Below are 18,278 nucleotides of genomic sequence, written 5' to 3'. Positions count from 1 at the left end.
AGACATGGCAACTGTAAACTACTATCACCGTTGCCAAGTTTGAGAAGCCATTCAGAAAAACAAAGATTACTTGAACGCATATTCTTTGTTAATGTTAGTGTTGTAAAGAGTGACCATAGTCTATTCATTTTAACTGAGCTTGAAATAATAGAAGTTCTATGGCCATGGGGAACAACAGGAAGGGTTTGACGAAAGTCACCACTTGTAATCACTATAACGCCTCCAAATGGTTTAGAATTACATTTGAGATGTTTTAAACATTTATCAACCACAGAGAAAGCATGTGTATGAACCATACTAATTTCATCCCATATGAGAACATTTGCTTGTTTAATGGTTTTTCCAGCATCACTATTAATTGTTAAAGCAGAGACAGAAGTTTCATTTAAAGGAACAGGAAGTTTAAAAGTCATATGTGCCGTTTGACCATATTTTAGCAAAATGCTTGCAATCCCAGTCCATGCCATACTGATTACTTTTATTTTTTTTAATTGTAATGCTGTAATGATGGTATTAAGTAGAAAAGTTTTTCCAGTACCACCAGGTCCATCAATAAAGAAACATTGATGTTGGTTAGTATCAATGGCATTTATAATGAGTTCAAAAATATAACGTTGTTCATAACTGAATTGATTTATGTTTGCATTTATTTGGTCTTGTGATGGGTCAGGGATCTCTGTATTAAGCATGTGTTTGGTAATGGGAGTAAGAGTTGGGAGTGGTAAACCAAAATCATAATTAGATTTATTGTGTAGTTGGAATTTTGAATTGATATCGACTAAAGCAATGTCAAAATAGTTTATGTCATTTCTAGCATAATCCTCAGACATATCAATTTTGAATTGATCCCATAATAGATTTGGATCTTTTGGTGAACAATACAAACAAATAAAAACAAATAACAGTCTTAATTGGGATGGCATTTTAAAAGTAGAAGCTTCTTGCATGCAGCGTTGCCATTCTGAATCATCTGCTAAAAGTCCCATTGCCATAGCTGCTTGTTTAAAAGAGGAGAAAGTAACACCTTCGACAGTACATATATCCTCAAATGATATAGCACCTTTTTTATAGAGTAATATAAGCCGTAAGTGGTATAACTCACTATTAGAAGGAGATATGGAATACATTCTTGGTATGAGTTTAGCTTTTCGCTGGCGTAATTGCCATCTATGAGAGGATTTGTTATATGTGTAATATAATGGAATTTGAGCATATGTATATTGCCTTGCATTAGTATCTTGCATGTTTAAATTGAACCATTGTGTAAGCATTGTTCCATTTTGAGTGGCTCTTTCTAGTGCTTCTTGTTCATGACCTGGTCTGAAATAAACGTTTTGAAAATTGGGTAAATGAACTGGAAGGCGTATAATAGTTAGTGATTTATCATGCATATGAAACTTAAATATACGCCACATGGCTTCAGGAGCAGAAATATATCGAGCATCGACAAAACTTGAGATTTCGTCCCAATTTAAAGTCCCTCGTTCTTCAGATGCAGTTAGGAATTCTAATGTTGCACAGTCATAACCTTTGTATACATATTGAAATAAATATTTAATACTTTTAATAGAAGCACAGATCTCTACATTGATGTGTGCTTGATATTTCTTACAAAGGTATTTATTATAAGGAACAACCCATCTGTTGTCAATAGTACAACCATTTTTTATGAAAGTGCACCCGTTATTGGGACGGTAGTAATCAGGATAACCATCAACACAATAAATGGTTTCAACATTAAATTCTTTTGGATAATTCTTAGAGCATTTGTTATTTTCCATGCAAGGGCTTCTAGGATTTAAATTACCACATGGACCATGTATCATATGATTTATAATTATGTTATGCAATTCTGGTTCTAACAGTGGGTGTGGCAACTGTGCAGTGACAAATTCATCAACTGAGTCTCGATTTCTTATCTTATCTTCGCTTGATAACATTGCTAAGAAATGACAATGAGGCAAACCTCTTTTCTGGAATTCAATAACATAAACATATGCGATGCACTTCCCAAAAATTCCTTTGATACTTATGTCATGTAGGAATTCTTTAAGCTTTAAGTTGAAAACTCTTGAAATAAGATCAGGTCGATCCTCAGGTGATTCATTCAACTGTAAGTTTTGCACAATTTCAGGCCACTTTGGGTTGCATGTAAATGTAATAAATAAGTCAGGTTTTCCAAAATGTGTGACAATAGCAATAGCATCTTGATAATGTTGTTGCATTGCTCGTGGGCTACCAGGAAATGTAGAAGGCAAAATTACAATTTTTCTAGGTTCAGCATTATTAGTAGCAGCTCTGTTGCTAACATAGTCCATAAGACCTGTGTAGTAATCCACTTTTAAGTGTTTTTGATGAGTGCGAAAGAAATTAAGGTTGTTAGATTCAACCTTTACATAAGCATCAACTATAAATTGTTGAGTGAGTTTCCCAGCATGTAGCAATTGATCATAAAGGAAAGAGTTGCCAATGCTATCTCGTTGAGATAATCGATATGCATAGTACTGGAGTAGCGTTACATGCGACTCATTGTGATAGATTTTTTCATGCCAACCTTTATCACCAAATGGTAAAAGTAAAGGATAAACCATAGGATCACAATTTTCATTACGAATAGAGATTTTTATTGGCTGTGAGTTATATGGATGTATGCATATTTCTCTGTCAAGAGATGGCTCACCCTCATCAATAGCGAAAACAATAGCAACATCATTAGTTTGTGGCAAATTATAACAATGTAGATTAGTACTTTCACTTCTAACAATCATGTAAACACCACGTTTTGGGGTTCCATTGCAAATTGAGCGATGTTGTTCTTGTGATTCAAGATTATACATCATTTGAAAAGCTTGTGCATACGGGTTTATTATTCTTAGCAAGTTATCTAATTGTAATAATAAATTAGAATCACAATTTGTGTTGAATGGGTTTTGCTTTCTAATATTTGTAGCCTCAGAAGTGTCAAGCATGTAAAGTTGTCCATATGATGGTGGCACGTTAGCTGTAGGATATGCTGAAGCAATTTTGTGATAAATTTGACCATGTATTCTAAAGCAATATGGGCCTTTACCACTTAAATTATCAATATTAGCACCCATTGATGCAAAAGCCAAAGCACTGTTGAAATTTCTTATGTTAATTTTAAAATTGGAGTTTCTATTTTCATTAAAAAGCATACGCAATGTAGTAGGTAAAGATGAAAGCTGGGGAAGGGAAACCTTTCCATTCTGGCAGCACATTGATCTTGACTCATTTTCAAAATGTAATGCACCACAAAAGACACATACGGATGACATATTTCCAATATTAAACAGTTGTATTGTATGGTCATTATAATTCTTTTGATGTGCTAATTTATAGATAGTATAACTGTGATGATTACATGTATTTGTATTAGTTTCATTAGCATTTTCAAGGTTTATATTTGTATGACCTTCATTAGCATATGCTATGTTTGTATTAGCATTGTCGAGATTTGAAGTAATTTTTGCATTAGCATGTTCAAGGTCTAGATTAGTTTCTTCATTACCAGATGCAAGGTTGTTGTGAATATGATTATATGTGCTAGTGTCAATAGTTGGAGGCAAATGGTGACGTATGCCTCTTAATACTTCGCGAAGCCGAGGCATATTTGCTAGGGATGATAAATGAGATGAAATAACCTATCTAATGTCAAAACACTTATCTTAAAATTTTCAGAGATTCTACGTAAAAGCCAGAACTCGCCTTCTTCTTACACTGGAAAAAAAATTTAAAAAAAATAAAAACGAAGACTATACAATGAGAGCACAATCTGTACACACCTTAATCTGTAAACAAAAGAGACTAATCTAGCAACCAATAAAACCTAGACACAGGACTGGCACACCTTTTCCAGGGCGTGGTGAGCAACTGTGAGAGGTGGGTGGGGTTTGCAAGTTAGAGAACTCACCTTGGGCTTGTTCTCTCTCGCAAAAGGACAGCGACTGCAAACTCTCTGATGGTTCTGGATGTGAAGGCTGGCTCTGGCTTCAGCTCTACCACTGGATAGCATCCACAAACCCAAATGAAGACATTTCACATTTTCACAGCACACAAAAATCCAGATTGTTGGGGTTGGGGGCAAATTAGCGGCTGCTGGGCTGACTGTGAACACAGACCTTTGCAGGAAGAAGCACAATTGCTGCGATTGCCAGGGGCCAAATTAGCGGCTGCTGGGCTGACTGTGAACACAGACCTTTGCAGGAAGAAGCACAATTGCTGCGAATGCCACTGATCCGGCAAGCAAGCGTTCCAGCAAGCAAGCGTTAGCTCAATTGCTGCAGGGCATCCAGGGCGAGGCAAGAAGAACGGGCACGGGGGCAGGACACCACTGGCACACGTGTCGCTGTGCCTTCTTCTCCCGCCCCACGCGGCTTGGCCGCCTCCCATTGGTCCCTGAATTCCCTCGCTCTCGCCTTTCGAGCTTTGTCGCTAAAGATCCTCGCAATGGCCTCAGCAATCTCCTCCCGCTTCACAAACACGTCGGAGCTCCTCCCGTCCGAAACTTCCACCCCGATGCGGCACCTCTCCGCCATGATCTTGCGGTTGAGCCCCTCCTCGTATATCCGAGGCCAGCAGATGATCGGCACGCCGCTGGAGACGCTCTCCAGGACCGAGTTCCATCCGCAGTGGCTCACGAATCCAGCCACTGCCCTGTGCGCCAGAACTTCTCTCTGCGGCGCCCATGAAACCACCAGGTCTCGTCCCTTGGTCCGCTCGACGAAGTTCTTGTAGAAGTCACTGTTCTTCACCAGGACTGTCGTGTCGCCCTCGTCCACGAACTGGGGCGGCCTGACTGTGAGCAAGAACGGCACCTTGCTCGCCTCCAAACCGAGCACGAGCTCCTCGAATTCCTCCTGCGAAAGCTTCGCTATGCTGCTGCCGAATGCGACATAGAGGACTGAGTCTGGCTCCTGGGTGTCGAGCCAGTCGAGGCATTCAGAAGAACGGGCACGGGGGCAGGACACCACTGGCACACGTGTCGCTGTGCCTTCTTCTCCCGCCCCATGCGGCTTGGCCGCCTCCCATTGGCCGGGAGCAAACATCAGAAAAATTTCTCGCGCAACCATGGCTACCGACCCTGGCCCGGGCCTGGGATCCAACGGCCGGCGAGCCTCCCCACTATCGCTTTATATGTATAGATTCTGCAGGACGGCTTTTAGGAGAGGATGACACATGGTACACTTGCTCTTGCCATGTAACATATATAATTTTTATGGGTTTTTTGACGTAAGAGTCAAGTATATTATGAGTTTAGTGTTGTGGTAAGTGATTGTAGTCTTGCCACCTCATTTCCTGACAAAAGTTGGATGTTTTCAAGTTTTGTTTTAAAACTATGAGGGGAAAACTGAAAAAAAATGACAAAAGCCAATAACAACAGCATCAATGATATTCCAATGAAAAAGGTAATTTACAGTTAGTAATCTGTTAAGGACTAACTCTCTACATCCAGGATGGCATTTATAATGTCTCAGGAGACATTGATATCTCTTTCACAATAAGATGCAGTAAGATATCTCTTTCAAAGAGTAAGATATTTCTACCCAAGCTATCCATTACCATTACAGGTTTTCTTAAGCAATCCAAAAAATAATCTAAAGTATTCAATTATAATAATTTACAGTTGACAATTATAACAAATTTATTGAGTGACTCTTTATTATAAATTTAGCTTGTAATAGCTAAAGGGCTATTTAATTTTACCATTATCTATTTGATGTAAGAATGGTCAATTAGTTGATAAAATGGACCAGCTGTACTGGAAAATTTCCTAAAGAATATTCATTTATCCTTTCTCAATCAGGTTATGTATGAGGTGGCATCCCATCTGGCACACCACGTATACTTGGACACGTGGCTAGTGATGACCATATCAGCCAAGCTTGGATATGTCTACATGTCAGCCTTGAATTTGTCGGGCCCTAGACATGTCAGGCATTGAATATATCTGGCTCTAGACATGTTTGGCTCTTGAACATATCTGCTGTGGATATGTTAGGCCTGTCTATTTGGTCAAAAGGTGGCAGCATGGTGTTGATCACTGCCATGATGTTCCTCTCATTGCTGCCGAGCTCCAGCCATCATGCCAATACCGCCGCTGCCTCTGAAAATGGCAGGGTACCTTGCCAGATGCTGGAATTTGGGCATTCCATCGGACCCAACTTGAAACAATGAGTCTAACATGTATACAAGTCTGTAGGTGTTCCGCATGAGGCTTGAAGGCATGCTTAATATGAGCTCCTCAGCATCCCATGCACACAAAATGATCCACACACAGAGAAACACCGTGGCCATCAACAGTGTTGATCAGGATGCTCCTGCCTAATGGAAACAATCCAGAGTGGCTGCAGCGACTCATCTCACTCACCTTGACACCTTTCAAGGCCATGTCTTTGAACAGCTCCAGCGCTTGGTAACCATGCCCGTGGTGTGCGTAAAGGGAGAGCATTGAGTGCCACGAGTTACATGAATCGCCCAAGCTCTCACCAAAGATCCCCCGAGCAAGCTCCACTCGTCCACATTTGGCATACATGTTGACGAGTGCCACGGCCACCGGAGCTAGAGAATCCAAGCTACTGCTCACAATGTGGGAGTGCACCGGCCCAAGCTCGAGCACGCTCCCAAAAGGCTCACGAAAGTGCCTGCCTCGGGCTTGACCCCTTCTTCGTTGTAGAGCCGGAGGCTGGCATTGGGACTGTGCAGCAGCAGCGATCGTCGCGTTCCAGCAGACCACGTCTTGTGCTGGATATCGTCGAAGATCTTTCTCGCCATCTCCAGGCTTCCACACTTGCCATACATGTTGAGCAGTGCAGTCTGGATGACCGCGCTCGGATTGTTCGCCTTGGCCTGGATGGTGTCGTGGATTCTCTTGCCCGACTCAAGATCACAGGCGGACAGAAGCGTGTACAGGGTTCTGTCGTTTGGATGAGCCGCTTGTTCCACACTCAATTCTCCTGTAGAGATCCGGGGCCACTCCTCATTGCATTTCAGGTTTCCATCGCCGCTACTGTGCTTGTCCAGTCCGCTCTCCCACAGCTCCCACATTGTGATGGATGCCGTGTCCACGATCGGAGCTGACTCAAACTCGCCTCCTACGAGCGAGCTGTGAATTTGCATGCCGTCGCGGAGGAACTCCTCGGAAGAACAAGCGCCAAGAATAGTTGCGAGTGTGGCCTCGTTGGGCTGGACACGTCCAATTTCATCTTCCTGTAGAGGGTCAAGGCTGTGCTCCAGTGTTCGTGCTGGGCATAGCCACCGATTATCCCCGACGTTCCTGTGGTTGATTCCATCAAGTTCCCCACACTGCAACAACCAACAAGCCGGACATACAAATGCTGCTGCTCTTCTCCCTCCGCTCCGCTCAGATTCCTGCCACATTCTCACGTACGCTTGCAATGCCTCCCCTTGGCGGCGCATGCCGTGATCATGGATTGCCACTTCTTTCATGCGCTACCGCTACCAGGTTGCCATCTATTTCCATGCATTTCTAACCCTAAGCCCCGATGGATGAGAGCTCCTTCGCCGGCCTCATCAGGCGGTGTGGCGATTCCAAGGATCTGTCCCGAGCGCACGAGCTCTACTCGAGGCTCCGGCGCAGTTGCGAGCGCCACAGCACGTACCTGGCCAATCTGTGCGCTCACATGTACGGCAAATGCGGCAGCGCCAAGGACGCGCGCCGCGTCTTCGATGAAATCCAAGAACCAAACGTCTTCTCCTGGACAATTCTCATGCAAGCGTATGCCGCTAATGGGCATCTGGAGCAGGTCGAGAATGCGTTCCACACAATGCCGGAGAGAGACACCGCCGCCTGGAACACAATGATCAAGGCATATGCCAGCAGAGGCCGCATTCGAGAAGCTAGAAGAATCTTCGATTTGATGCCCCACAAGAATGTCATCTCCTGGACTGCCATGCTTACTGCGCATGCCAAAAGGGGGGAAATGGAGCAGGCGCAAGAGCTCTTTGACAAGATGCCCCACAAGAACACGGTGACTTGGAACGCACTCCTGACCGGGTATGCCACATCAGGCCACTTGGACGAATGTGTGTGGATCTTTGCCGCAATGCCCGGCCGTGACGCCGTGTCCTGGAACGCGATGATCCTCGCCTTTGCACAGCAAGGCCAGCTGGATCGCGCAAAGTCCACGTTTGATGCCATGCCCAATCCGGATCTCATCTCCTACAGCATCCTCCTGGCAGCATTCGCGCAAAAGGCCCAGCTCCAGCGAGCGATCGAGCTGTTCAAGCTCATCCATCGCCCCAATCTCGTCTGCTGGACGTCCATGGTCACTGCCTACGCCCGCGCCGGAGATTTGCTCTCTGCAAGGAACATCTTCGACAAGATCCCTCGAAAAGATCCCGTGTGCTGGAATGTGATGATCAGCGCCTATGTGGAGGCTGGGAGCCTCCACGCCGCGAGAGCGCTCCTCCACGAAATGCCCAACCCTAACGCAGTGACGTGGACGGCCATGCTCGTGGCGTACGGCAACGCCGGCCACCTGGAAGAGGCGCGAAACGCATTTGAAATGGTGAGGGACGGGAACACGGTGACGTGGAACGCCATGATTAGTGCCTATGCCCGACACGGCCACCTGGACGAGGCCAAGATCTTGTTTGCGACATTGCCGGAGAGCGACAAGAATGTCGTGTCGTGGAACGCAATGCTCCAGGCTTATGCCGACAACCGCGAGCTTGATGGGGCGGAGCACATCTTCTGGGCGATGCCCGAGCATAACGTTGTGTCGTGGACGGCTATGGTGACTGCCAATGCCAAGTGTGGACGACTCGAGCGGGCCGACAGCGTCTTCGGTGCCATGCCGGAGAGAAGCCTCGTGTCGTGGAATGCGATGATGGAGAGCTACTCGGATTCCGCTGGCCAAGGCTCGAAAACTCTAGAGCTGTTTCGAGAGTTGGAGCTCGTCGGTCTGGAGCCTAATGACTTGAGCTTCATGAGCCTTCTCAACGCTTGCAGCCATGGCGGATTGAGCGAGCAAGGCTTGAGCTACTTTGGCCGCTTGAAGGCTTCTTCGTCAGTGGAGCGCAGCAGCCTATCTCCGTCCCGGGAACACTACTGCTGCATGGTGGACATGCTGGGAAGATCCGGTCGTTTGAGAGATGCGGAAGAGCTCGTTGAGTCGATGCCGTTTGAGCCGGGAGTCGTCGAGTGGGGATCACTTTTGGGAGCTTGCAAGACATACAGTGATGTTGATCGAGCTTCCAGGGCGGTCGAGAACATCGTTGAGCTCGATCCAGGAAATAGAGCTGCCAATTCGGCTCTGACACTGCTGTCTAACGTGTATGCTGCTGCTGGCAGGATCAGAGAGGCGGAGGCTGTTCAGACAAGACTGAGATCTAGAACACGAGTTAGATCAGATGGAAACAGTTGACAAAATAAAACTAACCTTTTGGTCATGCATTCCTGCTTCTTTTAGTTTGCCTCGCCTGACCGCCAGTTGTGGCCACCCTCTTGCTGGAAGACGCCTCCTTCGTGTCCGGATCATCTGTATTCTTTGTAGTATACTCGTTTAAGGCGGTAATTATCTGCTCTCCATACTTGGATGACTTGGTTTTGCCAATGATTTCGTCCAGCTTACCAATGTAATAACAAAAGCGTCAAAGCAGAATCAGCCAAATAGTTACCTCCGTGATTGATGTGGGGACTTGTGAGGACAGTCTCTTGATGTGCTCAGAAGAAAGCACAGCATAAGGAAAAAGGCCACCGTCGGCAGCAGCCAGTGTCTGGCGAAGTTTATCAAGCATACGAGCCATGCCAGACTGCATGGCGCAATCGTCCAGAGTTGTCTTCACAGGTCCTCTCTTCTCACATTGTTCAAGGATGACCTTTCTTTTGCCTGCGGTCAAACAAATACCATGTTTCATGTCAAAGATATACATGAAGGAAGGTCACCTTGCAATATAAGTCTTGCTGCCGATCCTGCCTTTACGTAGGCATTTGTAGCATAAGCAGTATGTTGAAAGTCCTCTCGCTGTATATCAAAAGTTTGGGTCACACAGTTTACACAGAATAAAACTTGCCAATGTGCCATCTAGAATTAGTTGAAGAATGATCTGCTCTGCATCGTCCTTACTCATCTCCTTGTCACCTGTTTGGGATTGCAATATATGCCCGTAAACGCCGCTCATATGGTTACCTGCCTGTCGTAGCTGACTTCTCCACAGATCCACAAGCTGCAGCAACGTAGTTTTCTTGTCACTCTCCGCAACGTCCATTACAGACTGCACGAGGGACTTGCCGTACTCTGCAAAACATGCACGCGCCTTAATGCAACAGAAAATGTAAGTTCAAGGGCAAATGTACCCGTGACATCCTTCTCAACAACGTCGTTCTCAAATGCGCAAGTATCGCACATTCCTGAGTAGACACCTCTGGTATCAGCCAAAAAGCTTAATCAACAATCAAACCGTACCGTTGCATTCTTGTACTTGTTCGGCAAAATATTGAAAAAACGCCGCTCGCCGACACCTTTGTTTCGACTGCATCAAGGTCATCATTGTAGAATACAATCTCTTAAAAGAAACAGAAGAGAACCTGACAATAGCGAGCCATTGCGTAAAGATTCTGCAAGCCCGTATTTTCGGAGAACACCATGCAGCTCTACATAATTTGTACTGTCAGTTCCACAAGAGATGAATATAAAGAGCTTTTACCTGTCGAGGGACATCAGCTGGCCTGAAATATAATACGCAGCGAGATGGAAGTCCATCACGGCCAGCACGTCCGCTCTCCTACTGGCCAAGCAGTGTTAGCAGTTTACAAGCAGGAAATGGTGGAAAAACACCTGATAATACGTCTCCAAGGATTTACTGAGGGTATGGTGTATAACAAAACGCACTGCAAACACAAGGTCACATTCAGACCATAGAACAAAAACACCTAACCATCTGGTTTGTTGATTCCCATGCCAAAGGCCACCTGTATCTCATGTTTATTTCTTGAAAAAACTATAAAAGACCGATTTACCGTGCCAACAATCACTTGGAGCTGGTTGCTACTCCACCTGAACGAAAGTATCACGTCTGTTCTACTTATGCTTACGAGAATACCTTCGATGAACATTTGTTCGAAGACCAGAGTCCATGTCCGCATGATAATGAGCAGCAGATATTTGACGCTTCCGCAAAGCGTCAGCGACCTGTTTGATGCAGGGCACACGATTCTTGTTTGAAATCGTAAAGCCAAGTACCTGCTCACACTCTTTACGTGAGAAACAGTAAACGATTCCGGACTCATTGGATGGATAAGTCTCCTTTATAAACAATGCGATGTCTTCAATAACGTCGGCCGCAACCTGCTTTTTATCACGGACCTGGACAAAAGAAATCAAAATAGAAAACGAAAAAAACAAGAGATGCCGATCATCGCGCCTTACGAAACGAAATACCTCGTAGAAAAGGTTCGGACGATTGACGGAGCTTGTAAATCTCTCGCATGGCAGGATTTGCAGCATCTCCTGCAAATCTCTTTGAACTCGTCCAGTTGCAGTGGCCTTTGCAAAATGTTCACGATCGATTAAACAGAGAAAAATTGAGATGTAACTCACAGTTAACGCAATCATAGGTACTTTAGGAAACTGCTTCTTCAGAATCCCCAAGTTTTTATAATCCGGCCGAAAGTCGTGTCCCCATTGGCTGCAGCAATGTGCTTCCTGTAAGTAAATCTTACAAAGAGCTGAAAGGAATAGCATAAAAGGAAAACTCACATCGATAGCTACAAGAGAGAGACGTCCGGCCCGGTTACACTTTTCAAGCTTCGACATGAAACGTTTACTTTTCGCAATCTTCTCCGGAGTAACATATAGAATCCGCAAGTTTCCGTCGCCCTTCTCAAGAACTCTATAAATCTCCTTTTCTTCCTCCTTGGAGGTTGTCGAAGTCAGCATGGCGGCAGAGACTCCCAAAGCAGCCAGTCCCATGACCTGCATTACTGTCAATCAACGAAGCTCCAACGAAAGGAAGAAAAAAAAAAAGTACCTGGTCTTGAATAAGGGACAGAAGAGGACTAACAACAAGAGCAATTCCTGGCCGGAGAAGAGCTGGAAGCTGATAGCACAGACTCTTCCCCCCTCCTGCCGCCATAACAACGACCACATTCTTGTTACTCATCAGCGCGTTTACAATCTGCAAGGAGCAAGCAAGAACAAATCACACACACACAAAAGGAAAGAAAAAAACAAAAAAAAGGAAACTGGAGAACGAGACCTCTCTCTGGTTCCGCCTGAAAGTGGAAATGCCAAAGACATTGAGTAGCAAGTTGGATGCCTCGTTATCCCACTCAAAGTTTCCAGACCAGTCCTGCTCAATGATTTGGATATCATCCTCCTCGGAAGCTCTGCAGCAGTCGATCAGCTGGCGAAGCTCCGCTTGCTCCTCAAGAAGACGCGCTTGGCGATCGCAGAGAACGGCAATCTGAGCTGTGAAAGCAAATAGATCACGCTCCTGGAGGACATTTTCCGTTTCCTACCTTGAACCCCCTGGAGCTCAGCATCCACGGCCTCCAGGCGCAGCGCAACCTCCTCCTCCGCCATGGCAGCAACTCGATGGAGCCCTAAAAGGGGGGAAGGGGTTTAGGGTTTAAGGAGAGCGCGCGATGGCGTCGGCGGCGGTAAAGAAGTTCGTTCCAATCCTGGACAAGGTGCTGCTGGAGAAGATCGATTTCAAGGACATAACATCCGCCGGCCTCTATCTCCCCACGCGGCTGCGCTTAAGCAAGGTTGCTCTTTCTCCACTTGTGAGACTTGTCCCTCATGATTCTTGTCTGTGGTTCCATAGTGCGTTCCGGCGAGAGTGGTTGCCGTGGGCGGGGGCAAGGTGACGGAGACTGGGAAACGCATCCCAAACACTGTCAAGGTCGGGGACACGGTTCTCCTCCCGGATCATCCGGGCACCACCATTCGCCTCTACGACAGGGAGTAAGAACAACTTCCATGAAAGCATGGATTGATCTTTGAACCATTGGCAGGTTTGAGCTGTACGAGGACGACGAGATCCTGGCGGTTGTCAAGGAGGACTTGTTCACGGGCAATAGCTACTAGGTAGAGAAAGAGACTGGGAAGGATGCGTCTCAATCGCCCAGGAGAGATTGTTTTGGCTGGAAAGAAGGAAAGAAAAAAGGGGATACTTTAGCAGGAGCCCCGGAGCATTAACAAGTCGGTCGGTCGGTCGGTCGGGTCAGATCGCAAACAGGAAAGCTAAAGAAAAACCAAACGGGTCCACAAACAAAGCCACTTTGGTGACACAGACTGCTCGCTCCAACGCAGTGACACCTCACAGTAACTTATCAGCTCGGCATCGATCAACAAGAGATCCCCGAGTTAAGCAAGTAACAGCTCTCCCCTCTTATACCTCCTGTCGGACACCCAGTTTAGTTGTGCATTGCAAGGCACGACAAAGGCTCTCTCCAAGTCTTTTGCTTTGTAACAAGGCTGCGAATATCCACGCATCCACAAGCTGCCCGCTTCCAAAAATGAGCTTTTTCTCAGTCGCCCAAGTACGCATACGCGAGAGAGAGAGAGAGAGAGAAAGAAAGAGCCTCGCAGATTTATTTCCCATCCATTGCTTGCTTCCTGGGTGGCCTAGCGGAAAGCAGATGCTTCCCTCGTTGGATCGGGATTCCCCAGCGCATTTCCACGCTTTTAGCCCAATTGTGAATGCTCTCCCCTCTCCTGGAGAGCGCGCTGTCCCATCACCAGATGAAAGACTCTGGAACATAAAAACGAGCTCATCAAGCGCCTCTCTTAACCTTAGTGCAATCTATATACTACTTGCATACTGTGACAGACACGAAAGAGAGAGAGAGAGAGAGAGAGAGATAGCTAGCTAGCAAGCTCGAGAGCTCTTGTTCCAGCCTGCGTCAACGAAATGAAGAGCCTTCTGCTGCTGCTGCTTCTAGTGCTGCTGCTTCTCCACGAGTCTGAGTCTGCAAGTAAGTGTCAAAGAGGAAGAAAACGTCTCAAAGTTTTTGCTCACCCGCGTCTTGTTTTGTGTGATTCGTCCCAGCTGACAATCCCATCGGTGTCAACTATGGAACACGCGGGAACAACTTGCCTCCACCATCTCAAGTTGTGGAGCTCCTCAAAAACACCAACATTGGCAAGGTGAAGCTCTACGACGCGAATCCAGCCATCCTGCGGGCCTTCGCCGGAACCAGCTTTGACATCACTGTTGGCATCCCAAACGAGCAGATACCGTCGCTGGTTGATCAAGGAGCAGCGCTGTCGTGGATGCGGCAGAACGTGGTGACGTACTTGCCGGATACGAGGATACGTGGGATTGCCGTCGGTAACGAGGTTCTCGCCGGAAAGAATTCCAACCAGCAGCTTGCGGCGCAGCTCGTTCCCGCCATGAACAGCCTCCAGTCGGCGCTCGTCACTCTCAAGCTCAACGATCTTATCAAGATCACAGCTCCCCAGTCCCTTGCAACTCTCAGCACTTCTTTTCCACCCTCGAGTGGGACGTTCCGGCCCGACCTCGCTCAGTCCGCGCTCGTTCCTCTCCTCACCTTCCTCCAGGCCACAAACTCCACCTTCATGGTGAATGCATATCCCTTCATGGCCTACCGCAGCAACCCCCGAGACGTCTCGCTTGCCTACTGCCTCTTCCTTCCAAATTCCGGTGTCACGGACCCGGGAACACAGTTCCTCTACAGCAACATGTTTGGAGCAATGCTGGACGCTGTCATCTCGGCCATGAAAAAGTTGCGCTTCCCGGACGTCCGCATTGGAGTGTCCGAGACGGGGTGGCCATCACTTGGAGACCCCAGTGAAGCCGAAGTGAGCTTGCGAAACGCCATGCTGTACAACAGGAACCTCGTGTTTTACATCAGCAGCAGTCCGGGAACTCCTCTCAGGCCCAAGCAGCAGATCGACACCTACATCTTCTCCCTTTACAACGAGAACTTGAAAGAAGGACCGGCGTCGGAGAGGAATTACGGACTGTTTCGGCCAGATGGTTCCACAGTCTATGACGTCGGAATTTTGAAGAGCGGCTCTGTCATCACTCCACCCAGTCCCTTTGTCTCTCCCAACCCCCCGACGCCAGTAACAATTCCCATCACACCGCCGCCGCCGCCGCCGCCATCTCGCCCTCCGTTTGCAACTCCACCATCACCTGTTACGACTCCAACTCCACCATCTGTGGGAGCTCCCCCAGCTCCAGTCACTTATCCATCCCCAACTCCACCGTCTGTGGGAGCTCCGCCAGCTCCAGTAACTTATCCACCCCCAACTCCACCGTCCGTGGGAGCTCCGCCAGCTCCAGTAACTTATCCATCCCCGATGACTCCGTCGTTTCCAAAACCTCCGCCATCTCCAGTCACCTTCCCAGCTCCAATGATCCCGCCCTCTCCAGTCATCGTCTATCCCGCTCCAATGACTCCGCCGACTCCACCATACTCTGGAACTCCATCGACGCCTTCGGGCGGGCACGGAGCGCCAGTGTGGTGCGTTGCAAAGCCAAACGCAGACGCCACCTCTCTTGCAGCTGCTCTTGGCTTTGCCTGCGGAGAAGGAGGGGCAGACTGCTTAGCCATCCAACCGGGAGGAGCCTGTTACTATCCCAACGATGTCACTTCGCACGCCTCATACGCCTTCAACAGTTACTACCAGAGGCACGGCCGAAACTACTGGAACTGTGACTTCAGGAACAATGCCGTTGTCGCCATCTCGGACCCCAGTAAGCAAGCTACCTCTACCAGTTTACTCTGTAATCAGCTAACCAAGCTTCCGCCCCGTCCTTGTCAAACTTCTTGTTGTCTCAGGTTACGGTGGCTGCAACTATCCAGCAAAGTAAGCAGTCGGATTTTGCGCATCTTCTCTCTGTACACTAGGGAGGTGGTTTCTCGTCATTTGTCGTTGATTCTTTAGCAAAGCACTGACGTTGTAGAAGAGTAAAGGAGTGCAGCTCTTTTCAGGAACATAATTTCATCCCAAGCGATTCCTGGACTTGGCTTGTTTTGTCAGTTATCAAATCTTCGATTCGACGGAATTTTCTCTCCATGCCATGGCTTCCACGCCAATCCACCCCAGATATTCTGAGTGTAGGTCTCTTAACTCGGATCTAAACCCATTCCTTTCTTGCAAACCGAATCTCCTCTGCAATGAGTGCCACCTCCACAATCTACCACCTTGCCATCATTGCCAGAGAATAAATAATTGCAGGCCAGGCAGCACAAGGACTCGCCCACTGATCTTGCAATGGGATGCATACTATCCAAACAGGCGGCACCTCAGAGCTCTCTGCCAGCTGAAAAAGCAGAAAGTCAGTACCGAGATGCGCAGGAAAAGATGGAAAATGCAAGCGCGGAGATAATCAATACCTGGGAGCTCATGGACGGTCTTGAGGGCGGGAGCGACTTGGAAGAAGTAGATCACATTCTCAAACCGATCGAGATCAGGAGGCTTTCCACCACCGAGAAAGTAAGCCATCCTTCTCCTCGTCTCACTTTCGTCTGCAGCAGCACACACTGCAGCTTCAAATCAGACCTGCAAATAATCGCAGTCCACATGCGATTTCAGACCACTGGAGAGTGGATCGAAGAAATGCAGAAAGGGGTGGACGTCAGCTTACCAGTAAGTGCCTAGTACGTAGCCATCTGCATGAACTTGTTTCACCTCGGCGATCGGATAAAGGAAAATCTTTTTTGCTGTTCTCGCGCAAAAACGTCGAGATTTGCCTCAAAAGCTGCTCCGTCTCACGAGTTGGCTCAACTCCAGCACTGAGCATTCGTCCAGGAAAGTTGTCAACACCAGCTCCGCCTTTCGCATATACCCTGAAAAGGGAGTGGAAAACCGCGGCACTCAAGGGAAAGCCATCTTCCATCCACTTCTTGACAAGACGTTCACTGGCCTGCACGTCTCCTATTCCAACGAAAAACTCCAGCATTACCGCTAGTGTTTCTGAAGAAGGACGCGGCCACTCCAGTTTCCCGAAAGCCGATCTTAGGCTCTCGAATGCGAGCGTAGCTCGGCTCACATCGCCAGCCTTCAGGTAGACCTTGATGAGAAGATGATAAGTGACCGTGCTCAGAAGACATCTGACACCCTTCATACGTTCCACTAAAGCAACGGCTCGAATCACATCACCCTGCTCCACGAGGACAGCGAGAAAGGCATTGTGTAGCCTCGGATTGCAGCTGTTGCATCCTACTCGCATATACATATCCTCGGCTTCGTCCATCTTTCCCACTCTACCAAACGCTTCAATGCCAAAGATGAAATCCTCCACGGTAGTACTTGCAGAGCGCTCTATTGAATGCCAAATCCTGTCAACTGCATCCCTGTCTCCTAGTTTCCCAAACATGGCCAGCATCCTCCTTCGTATAGAATTCGAGTCCTTGAACTCACCTGACTTCAGTGACTTTTCCAACCTCTGTAAGACCCGTTCCGACTTGTGGCGCAGTCCACTCCTGAGATAAATCCCAGCCACCGCCAAGCACCCCACTGCATCGAGTTTCAACCCTCTGCCTTCCATCTCGGCTAGAACGTCTTCCACAGCAACCATGTCACCTCCAAAGCTGTCACGAGCAGCCAGCAGAATCGTATAGAAAGAGCGATCGAGTGCCAACCCGGAGCCCTTGATCTCCGTCACCATACGCTCAAACCTCATTTCCATGCCCCGGAGCTTGTAAAACGAGAGCATGAGATGGTAAGGTTGCAAGCTTTTGATCCCAATCCCTCTCAGCTCTTGCATTGTCTTCTCCGCGTCCTCCAGCATGTCCCTCTTGTAGTACAGTTCGAGAAGAATGCAGTAGGCGTCCTCACTCCTCCACTGCTTTGGAAGCCTCCGAAAGAGTAGAAGTGTCCTCGTTACGTGGTGACAACGCGAGCAAAGGTCGAGGCGCTGGAGAGTTTCGTGGTAGCCGAATGGGATCACTTTCTCGTTTGCAACCCAGTCCAGTGCCTTGAAAACAACCTTATTTCTCTCCTCGAAAACAAGCGAAGTAAAGCTTACCATGAGAGCTTGAAGATAGCGCTTCCTGGAGCGAAGCCTCCGCACTACACGATCCAGGCCACAGCTGGTCACACTATTTCCTTCCCGGATCCATTGCCTGATTGCCGGCACCACTCTGTTTACCTGGTGCCTCTCGAGATTCATCAGCCTTTCCTCCAGCTGACAGCATTTGCCAGGCCATGCCGCTTGTCCATTGCCGATCGCGTGCCCGATCATCGGCGGTGGCATTCTTGACAGCGCCATTGCAATCGCCATCTCGCATTAGCCCTACAATATCGACATAAACCCTG

At 47.6% G+C, this 18,278-nt stretch overlaps 6 protein-coding genes and 1 long non-coding RNA gene across 13 annotated transcripts; 3 read left to right on the top strand and 4 right to left on the bottom strand.

Moving 5' to 3' along the window:
• Nucleotides 1-6,600: 6,600 nt before the first annotated feature.
• LOC112341265 (pentatricopeptide repeat-containing protein At5g27110-like) lies at nucleotides 6,601-7,467 on the bottom strand. The gene has a single exon (XM_024661156.1). It carries the CDS (start codon nucleotides 7,465-7,467, stop codon nucleotides 6,601-6,603), a length of 867 nt encoding a protein of 288 aa, XP_024516924.1.
• Nucleotides 7,468-7,523: 56 nt separating this feature from the next.
• On the top strand, nucleotides 7,524-9,407 carry LOC9657464 (pentatricopeptide repeat-containing protein At1g62260, mitochondrial). Its single transcript, XM_024661155.1, has one exon. The coding sequence runs from the start codon at nucleotides 7,524-7,526 to the stop codon at nucleotides 9,405-9,407; it is 1,884 nt and encodes a 627-aa protein (XP_024516923.1).
• Nucleotides 9,268-12,586, bottom strand: LOC9658124 (mediator of RNA polymerase II transcription subunit 34). 5 transcript variants are annotated; one of them, XM_024661148.1, is made up of 21 exons: nucleotides 12,503-12,586; nucleotides 12,241-12,452; nucleotides 12,013-12,159; nucleotides 11,742-11,957; nucleotides 11,583-11,687; nucleotides 11,424-11,528; nucleotides 11,226-11,348; nucleotides 11,086-11,174; nucleotides 11,003-11,039; nucleotides 10,921-10,954; nucleotides 10,821-10,873; nucleotides 10,690-10,767; nucleotides 10,571-10,636; nucleotides 10,449-10,515; nucleotides 10,340-10,393; nucleotides 10,173-10,280; nucleotides 10,057-10,124; nucleotides 9,929-10,007; nucleotides 9,661-9,872; nucleotides 9,423-9,609; nucleotides 9,268-9,372 (listed from the first exon to the last, which is right to left on the bottom strand). In XM_024661148.1, exons 1-20 carry the CDS (start codon nucleotides 12,564-12,566, stop codon nucleotides 9,430-9,432), a joined length of 2,097 nt encoding a protein of 698 aa, XP_024516916.1. In that variant the 5' UTR covers nucleotides 12,567-12,586; the 3' UTR covers nucleotides 9,268-9,372; nucleotides 9,423-9,429. The 5 variants fall into 5 exon arrangements, with proteins under 5 accessions (XP_024516916.1, XP_024516911.1, XP_024516912.1 ...); XM_024661143.1 differs by having other exon boundaries at nucleotides 11,226-11,528; XM_024661144.1 differs by having other exon boundaries at nucleotides 9,268-9,365; nucleotides 11,226-11,528.
• Nucleotides 12,587-12,604: 18 nt separating this feature from the next.
• LOC9658123 (10 kDa heat shock protein, mitochondrial) lies at nucleotides 12,605-13,522 on the top strand. Its single transcript, XM_002987272.2, has 3 exons — nucleotides 12,605-12,751; nucleotides 12,811-12,950; nucleotides 13,001-13,522. The coding sequence occupies exons 1-3, from the start codon at nucleotides 12,629-12,631 to the stop codon at nucleotides 13,071-13,073; spliced, it is 336 nt and encodes a 111-aa protein (XP_002987318.2). The 5' UTR covers nucleotides 12,605-12,628; the 3' UTR covers nucleotides 13,074-13,522.
• Nucleotides 13,523-13,759: 237 nt separating this feature from the next.
• Nucleotides 13,760-14,098, bottom strand: LOC112341262. Its single transcript, XR_002990486.1, has 2 exons — nucleotides 14,008-14,098; nucleotides 13,760-13,957 (listed from the first exon to the last, which is right to left on the bottom strand). It is a non-coding gene; the product is annotated as an uncharacterized LOC112341262 (long non-coding RNA).
• LOC9657460 (glucan endo-1,3-beta-D-glucosidase) lies at nucleotides 13,843-15,980 on the top strand. 2 transcript variants are annotated; one of them, XM_002987270.2, is made up of 3 exons: nucleotides 13,843-13,963; nucleotides 14,038-15,711; nucleotides 15,797-15,980. In XM_002987270.2, exons 1-3 carry the CDS (start codon nucleotides 13,900-13,902, stop codon nucleotides 15,826-15,828), a joined length of 1,770 nt encoding a protein of 589 aa, XP_002987316.2. In that variant the 5' UTR covers nucleotides 13,843-13,899; the 3' UTR covers nucleotides 15,829-15,980. The 2 variants fall into 2 exon arrangements, with proteins under 2 accessions (XP_002987316.2, XP_024516907.1); XM_024661139.1 differs by having other exon boundaries at nucleotides 14,038-15,980.
• On the bottom strand, nucleotides 15,943-18,272 carry LOC9658121 (pentatricopeptide repeat-containing protein At1g60770). 2 transcript variants are annotated; one of them, XR_002990484.1, is made up of 4 exons: nucleotides 17,989-18,272; nucleotides 16,606-17,937; nucleotides 16,355-16,501; nucleotides 15,943-16,281 (listed from the first exon to the last, which is right to left on the bottom strand). XR_002990484.1 is itself a non-coding variant. In XM_024661140.1 (3 exons), exons 1-3 carry the CDS (start codon nucleotides 18,241-18,243, stop codon nucleotides 16,515-16,517), a joined length of 1,593 nt encoding a protein of 530 aa, XP_024516908.1. In that variant the 5' UTR covers nucleotides 18,244-18,272; the 3' UTR covers nucleotides 16,290-16,514. The 2 variants fall into 2 exon arrangements, 1 of the variants encoding a protein (XP_024516908.1); XM_024661140.1 differs by lacking the exon at nucleotides 15,943-16,281 and having other exon boundaries at nucleotides 16,290-16,520.
• Between the last annotated feature and the right edge of the window lie 6 nt (nucleotides 18,273-18,278).

This window comes from Selaginella moellendorffii, unplaced genomic scaffold (genome assembly GCF_000143415.4).
Source record: "Selaginella moellendorffii unplaced genomic scaffold, v1.0 SELMOscaffold_80, whole genome shotgun sequence".
NCBI lineage: Eukaryota > Viridiplantae > Streptophyta > Lycopodiopsida > Selaginellales > Selaginellaceae > Selaginella > Selaginella moellendorffii.
This window is presented reverse-complemented; position numbering and strand designations above follow the sequence as displayed.